General features: G+C 29.6%; 1 protein-coding gene across 1 annotated transcript; it reads left to right on the forward strand.

Moving 5' to 3' along the window:
• The first annotated feature begins 3811 nt into the window (after positions 1-3811).
• Positions 3812-4912, forward strand: LOC107943592 (ethylene-responsive transcription factor ESR2). Its single transcript, XM_016877364.1, has one exon. It carries the CDS (start codon positions 3812-3814, stop codon positions 4910-4912), a length of 1101 nt encoding a protein of 366 aa, XP_016732853.1.
• The last annotated feature ends 2504 nt before the right edge of the window (positions 4913-7416 follow it).

A 7416-nucleotide genomic window follows, 5' to 3' on the forward strand; every position in this document is an offset into this window, starting at 1 on the left:
GGGTTCAAGTGCGTTGAAACACGTTATCCTCCTACTTATGAGTTGGGGAGGAACTATGAGTAGTTCTAGGCATTGTATAACGAAAAACAGATATGATCAGAATCTATAAGAAAATTATTCAAAAAAGTAAACTAAATTTAAAAAAAAAATCATTTCTAGAACGCCAAAATCCCTACCTACCCCCTTCAGATGGCGTAAACAATTTTCATCCTAATTTTCCAGGGGAATAACTATTAATCTTGTTAAAACAAACACAAGGCTTTAAAGATTTATAGCGATACATTTATGTTATGGGTGGAAATTTTTGTATAAAATTTATACTAAAAGTAGAATAATTTGGTAGAATTGAAAAAAATTGAGGTTTTAAAAATTATAATGGCTTGTGTTCGGATTTATATAACATATAAAAAGAAAAAAATATCCTCAATAATATTTATTACATTGTAAAGTAATAAGTTTTTAGTAATTTTAAAACTAAGTTGATATCCAATTAACTTGTAATATCAACTTAGTCAAACACACCTATACTACTAGATTATTGTATACTCACAATGTAGATAAAAAAAAAACATAATTCTATAACTAATATACTTACAAATGAAATAATATAAAAAAAAATGAGATATTAGTTGAAATGGCAAAATAGATATGTTTAAACCCAATGTTTGGATTAAGCTCAAATCCCATTATATTTGTATTATTTTTCTTTTTTCAATGTAAAATATATAAAAAGATAAATTCACTTTCAAAATTATATAATTTATTTTGTAAAGTAACAGTATTTTAGTGATTATCCAATTGAGTTAGTGTTTGGTTAACATATGACACCAATTTAATTAAGGGCTTAATATATAGCATTCATACTACATTAGATCATGACATATTATTTAAAATCATTAAAATTATTTTAAAAAGTATAAAAATTATATATTTTTTAAATATTAGAATATTAATTAAATGTTGACATGTTATTCATGTGGCAATCCATGTGTATGCTATGTCAGCAAAGTTAACAAAAGTTAACTTTTCCATCTATGTTCGGGTAATTTGACAAAAAATGCAAGTTTAAGGGCTTAAAGAGGCCAAAAATAAATGGAGGGTTAAATTTTTTTTTTTTGTAAAATTGGAGGACCAAAAAAGTCATTATGCTTTACAAATATATATTTTAAATTTCTTTCACCCTCATAGTTGGTGTGATGTAATCTAACAAATATATGAATTTCTTGACTAAATTTGTATCATGAGTCAACCAACCACCAAATTAGTTAAGAAAAGTCCAAAATATATCTTTTTGAACTTCCAAAATGTCATTTTTAAAGGACAACAAGTTAATATTATTATAAAGGTAGTTACGCCTTTTAATAGTTTATATAAAATCTTTAAAATAATCTATTAAAAAATATATAATATTAAGGTTTGAATTTTAGAGTTTACTTGGTTGGGTGGTAAAGTATAGACATGCGAGGAAAGAAATTAAATTTGAAGTGTGTTTGGTAGGAAAGAAAAATAAAAGAAAAGAAACTAGGAGAGATCACCATTTTTCATCCAAATGTAGAAAAATCAATCTTTCCAATTTGGAAGGATGAGAGGAGATAAGATGTGAGAGAAATGTATGCTAGTTGAAAATTACACAGTTTCAATTTTTTTTCTTCATTTTTTAACTTTACCACGCAATGAATAAAAATAAAACTATTTTCTCTTTCTATATTTCCACTTTTCTTAGCAAACGAAAGAAAAATTATAATTTTCATGATTTTTGTTTTCTACCCCTTCATTTTTTCTTCCTTTAATCTCATTTATTTATTCTTTATTTTTTAAATTATTAATTAAGGTCATCTGGTGTCTTTAATCTCACTTTTCAAATTAAAAAACTTCATCACTAATATAGGAATTAATTATTCGAAATATACTTGATTTTTATTTTTTTTCCCAAATAGTGTGACCTAATCTAGATATATATAAAGGCATTTACCGAAAGGATTCCACTTCTCTCGGCTCTTTCGACATGAGTTGAAGGTGAGGCTTGTGATATTTTTGAAAATATGCCTATAAGATTTGAACACATATGCAAAGGTTGAATTTGATGTTTTCTTTTTCTTTTGTTTTAATATGCATAATTTATTTTTATCAGTCGTATATATTAATAATATTATTGATTGAGTTGGTGTCACGAGTTAACTCGACACTAACTCACAATTGATGATAATACTATGATAAATAATTGTAGTGCATTTAATACTATCTGATGTATTTATGTGTTTAAAATTCGTTATACTCATAATTTAACCTAATTTTTTTTATTTTAATAAATACACATTTAATGTATCATTATGATTAATTAATTTCAAACTATATGTTTAATTGTTTATTGTATGTTAATTTTAGACACACATCTATATTCTAAATTCTTGGTTTTTACATGCATACGTATAAGATAATTTCTAGTAACACTTTAAAGGGTTATATTATAAATCTCCCCACCTAGTTTGTCAAATTTATGAGTGCGATACTTTTGCTTTAAAAATATTTAATATAGTACTTATACTACCAAACTACACTAACACTGTTAAATATTAATTATAATGTATCTTTATTGATTGAGTTTTAACTCGATTGGCATCGACATTATTATTAGTGCAGGAGGATGTGGATTCGAGTGCGCTGAAACGCATTATCCTCCTATTTAAGGGTCGGGGAGGGACTATGGGTAGTTCTAAGCATTATATATAAAAAAGAGCAGATATAATAATAACCTATAATGATATTAATGTTAAAAAAGTTACAATATATCTTTGCCCAATCAGGTATTGACAAGTTACAACACATTATTTATTCAGAAACGAACCTACAATATTTTTCAAAAAAAATTTAAAAGAATAAAACTTATTTTTAATTATAAAACATTTAAACAATGATATAATACTTTGAAGAATTAAAAATTAAAAATATTTTAAAATAATACAGTTTTTCAATATAATTCAATATATCTAATATTTAAAAAGTAATTTTATTCTTTTTATTTTTTTAAAGAAAAAGATTTACGTGTTAATTTCTAAATTAAGCAGGGGCTATCATATATAGGTATTGTCACTTATACTTCAGACCCCCTACTTTAAAGCATTTTATTAGATAAGATGGTATGATTTGAAGGAGATGAGATAATATGATATACGGGTGCAGACCAAATATAAAAAATATATATTATAATATATGATACAATACAAAAGAAAGTGATGTGAAAATCTATCTATATAGATCAAATTTTTATGCAAAAACATAAAATACTTAAAAGACAACTTAGACTGTGAGACATTGAGATGTGAATGAAAAAAATTGTACCATATATATATTACATTAAAAAATTATGTTGACTTGCACTCAAATCTTATACAATGTGCTGATTTTATAAAAATAAATAATAATTAAATTGTGAAGGGAGAATTTGTACTTATTTCTCAACTAAGTTAATGTTGGTTTAATTATTGAAAATTTGAATTAAAATGAGATTCATACACTAATCCTATTGTAAGAGTAGAGACAGCTGGAAAGTGTGCAGGAAGAAGGTGTGAAAAAATTTAGGATTAAAAGGGGAAAAAAACCGTTGCAATTTCCGTTGAGAAGAGTTTATGCACCCCGCTCTGATCAGCATTTATTATAAATACAAGCCTATGCTCCACCAGTCCACAATCCACGTTTTCTACTTTCAGGCTAATAACCCCAAGACACACGGCTCCTTTTCTTTCCTTTCCCTCCTTTTTTATTCCTCGGATAATTCTGTGTGCTGAAGACCTTCAAGATTTTAGTTTACCCAATGGAAGAAGTAGTTAGGAGACTCAATGGCATCCCTCATGTGCCTGACCCTCACCCTCACTCCATCCTCAATCCAATACAGTGTTCCGCTTCCACCACTGCCGTTCCCACCAACACCACCACCACGTCAAAAAAGCGCTTTCTCAAAGAAAATGGTGGCCCTGGTGGGACCATAAAGTACCGTGGGGTTCGCCGCAGGCCATGGGGCCGTTACGCTGCTGAGATTCGTGACCCAAAGTCCAAGGAGAGGCGGTGGCTTGGGACTTTTGACACGGCCGAGGAAGCTGCTTGTGCCTATGACTGTGCTGCTCGAGCTATGCGTGGAATGAAGGCTCGAACCAATTTTGTTTACCCTGTCACTGACCCTCACTCCCCCAACGGCCCTTTTCTTCCTCCCTTCAACTTCTCTAACCCTTCACAGCTATCCATCGGGGATCTTAACCGCACCCGTTATCAGTTTGGGCACTCTTCAAATCGGCCATTGTTTGCTAAACCTCCTCACTCTCTGGTTCACCACCTTCCATTTATCAATGGAACATCTTCGTCTTCATTATCTTCTTCTTTCCCGACTCCAAGCGTTTTGCCTGCCACTACTTTCTTCAATTCCTCGCCCAGTTCTTCTCTATGGTTAAGCGACAACAGCACTGGTCCTTTTACCGCATCTACTATGACTCTTCCTCTTAAGGATAAGAATTCAAGTGTTGCCACTGTTGTGCCTGCCCCTGCCATCTCAACTTGTCAAGCTGATGATATGGGAATGGGATTATTCTTCCCACAGGGGCCTTCTGATTCTGGGTTGTTGGAGGAGATAATTCAAGGATTCTTACCAAATCCCACCTCAGGGAACTCAGGCCTTGTTTGTTCTACAACCTCAAACTGCACCCAACATTCCATCGTTTCACCACCCACTGAAATGTCCTTCACTGGGTTGAATTTGAAGGAGATTAAGAACGAGAGTTTAGGTTTTTATATGGACTACCATCCGCAGTTGGAGAGTTTGAATGGAATTGCAAATTCTCAAGTGGTGCCAAACAGTAATGAGATACCACTTGGCCATCTACAGCTGGGTCAAGACAGCATGCCGGATGATATCTTTCAGTAGCCGGATTCCGTTACCGCCTTACCTGCTAGGGTTCAAAATTCTTGAGCCATTGCAATGCATGCATTAGGTGAAAATCAGCAAGCCAAGTTGTAGCTCTCTTCCGTTCAGGGTTTTTGATTTTTTTTTCTACTATAATTATATGTGTCGTCTGTTTTAGGATATAACTTAATGTTATTTGAATTGGAATGATATGAAAATAACTTCAAAAAATACAATGTCAGGTAATTGAGACTTTGAATGAAAATAAGATTGATAATTTCTAGTTTTGTAACACGTAATGTAATGATATTTAGCAGAAGCAAGGCCTGAGTCATGATGTTTTTCAATCTGGTCGATCGATCTATATAGATGTATAGCTTAAACTGCGTTGACCATGGAACTCAAAAGCCTGTACATTTGTCCAGCTTTAAACAATAAAAAGGCAGTGGATAAGGATTTCTCTGGACATTCCTTTCTACTGTTTCCTTCTGAGCTTCGTAAACCGTATATAAATTTATAAATTGTTGAGGCCAAATAAAAAGTTTTTTAATTTAAAAAAAATTCAATCTTAGTTAAAAAATTAAAATTAAATCTTTTTAACTTTTTATTTAAAAATTTAATCTAATTTTTAATATTTTTAATATTTTTTTGTCAAAATTTGCCAACTTTGCAAAATTGATTAGACTGTTCTTGTATAACGTTATATATAATTGACAAAAAATAAACTAGTTAACATATTTTGACAAAAATTACAAGCAACAATAATGGTTAGACTAGAATTTTTAAATTGAACAAGGAGGATTAAATTTTAAATTTTTATAGGGGCTAAATCTCAAATTCTAGATAAATATAAGGATTAATAGCATATTTTAACTTACAAAACCTTAAATTAAATTATTAAATATTTTAAGGGTAAAAGCGTGTTTTTATTTGGGTCACTCAAGTTTAAAATTTTCTCTTTTAGAACGCTGTCGAAATTTAATTTTTTGGCTACTTATCCATTAAATCACGGACAAAATGCTAACATGGTCATTTTTTATTGGCATAATAATAAATTTAGCTCGCCTATTTTTACAAATCCTATCAATTTGGTCTTAATTCTAAAAAATTCAACAAACTTATCCCCCAAGGTCACAAATTAAAAATTAAAAAATCATTTAAAAGTTTTATTTTTCGATAAAAATACATAAGATTTTATAAAAATAAAAAATATAAATAAATACCCAATTTTCTCTTTTTCTAACATGATATTTATTTATTCTTATAATTTTATAAATAAAATAATTTTTTAAAACCCACAAAAAATACGTAAATTGATTTGAACTTTTCTTATTTTTATTTTATAAATAATAATTTATCATACGTTGGGCCTTATTTCTCAGTTCTTGTCAAATTTGTTAAGTGTATTGCCTTCGTCCACAATCATTGACACCATTAACCCTTATTTCAAACTCCTAATTCCACATCCTCTGTCATCATGCCATCAATTTATGAATTGGTTGTGGAGCTGCCGTCATGACCTTCTACCTTGTAGGTCTGAAGATCTCATCCTTCCCTGTATATCCTGAATCATACTCACCCTCAAACACAACCTCAAACGCAACAAATTACTTTTAAGCAACAACTTAAAGACATTGATTCTTTTCATTTTTTTACCTCAAGTTGAACTTTTGACCCAACTTAAATATTGGGGTTGTCAGTGTTGAAAAAAAAGAAGTTGAATATGCTTAAGTCTTATTCACGATTATTTTTCTTAAATTGTTTTATTTATAAAATTTTTATTTTAATAAATAATGTCATGTTAGAAAATGAGAAGAAAATATATATTCATTTATTTATAAACGTTTTTATAATTTTGTATACATTTTTATAAAATCTTATGTATTTTTATCGAAAAATGAATGTTTAAATAATTTTTAAAGCTTTTATGTTTGAAATTTTAAGAATCAAGATTAAATTGACATAATGTGTAAAGCTGAGAGTTAAATTTGTTGAATTTTTAGAATTAAGACCAAATTAATAGAATCAATAAATATTTGAGGGCTATATTTGTTATTATGACAATGAAAAATGGTCGCCTCAGTACTCCATTAGTAATTTAATAGATAGGTGACTAAAATATTAAATTTTGATAATTTTAATAACTAATATAAAAAATTTAAAACTTGGATAATCAAAATAGAAACATAGATAACTATTTATTATTACTTTTTTAAGAAAAGTTGAAAAAGCAAATGGCACCAAGGACACCACCTGTCTCGCCTCTGGCTAATGAGAAGTTGACAACCTTTTCTTTTGTGTTATAGAAGTTTTGTTCTGAAGAGTGGATGCAAGGATGGGATCATCCAATTGCGCTTCAGATAGGAGGCAGTTTGGCAATCTTTGCATTAAATTACAGTACTCATCTATTTTATAGGGTTAATGTTTGGATCCACCCAGTTAATCAATGAACATTTGTTTATAAATAGAGCGGTTGATGCTGGGATCGGGTAAGACTCAAATATGGCAAGAGAAATCTTTGTGTT

The sequence above is a fragment of the Gossypium hirsutum genome, chromosome D12 (assembly GCF_007990345.1).
Source record: "Gossypium hirsutum isolate 1008001.06 chromosome D12, Gossypium_hirsutum_v2.1, whole genome shotgun sequence".
Classification (NCBI taxonomy): domain Eukaryota; kingdom Viridiplantae; phylum Streptophyta; class Magnoliopsida; order Malvales; family Malvaceae; genus Gossypium; species Gossypium hirsutum.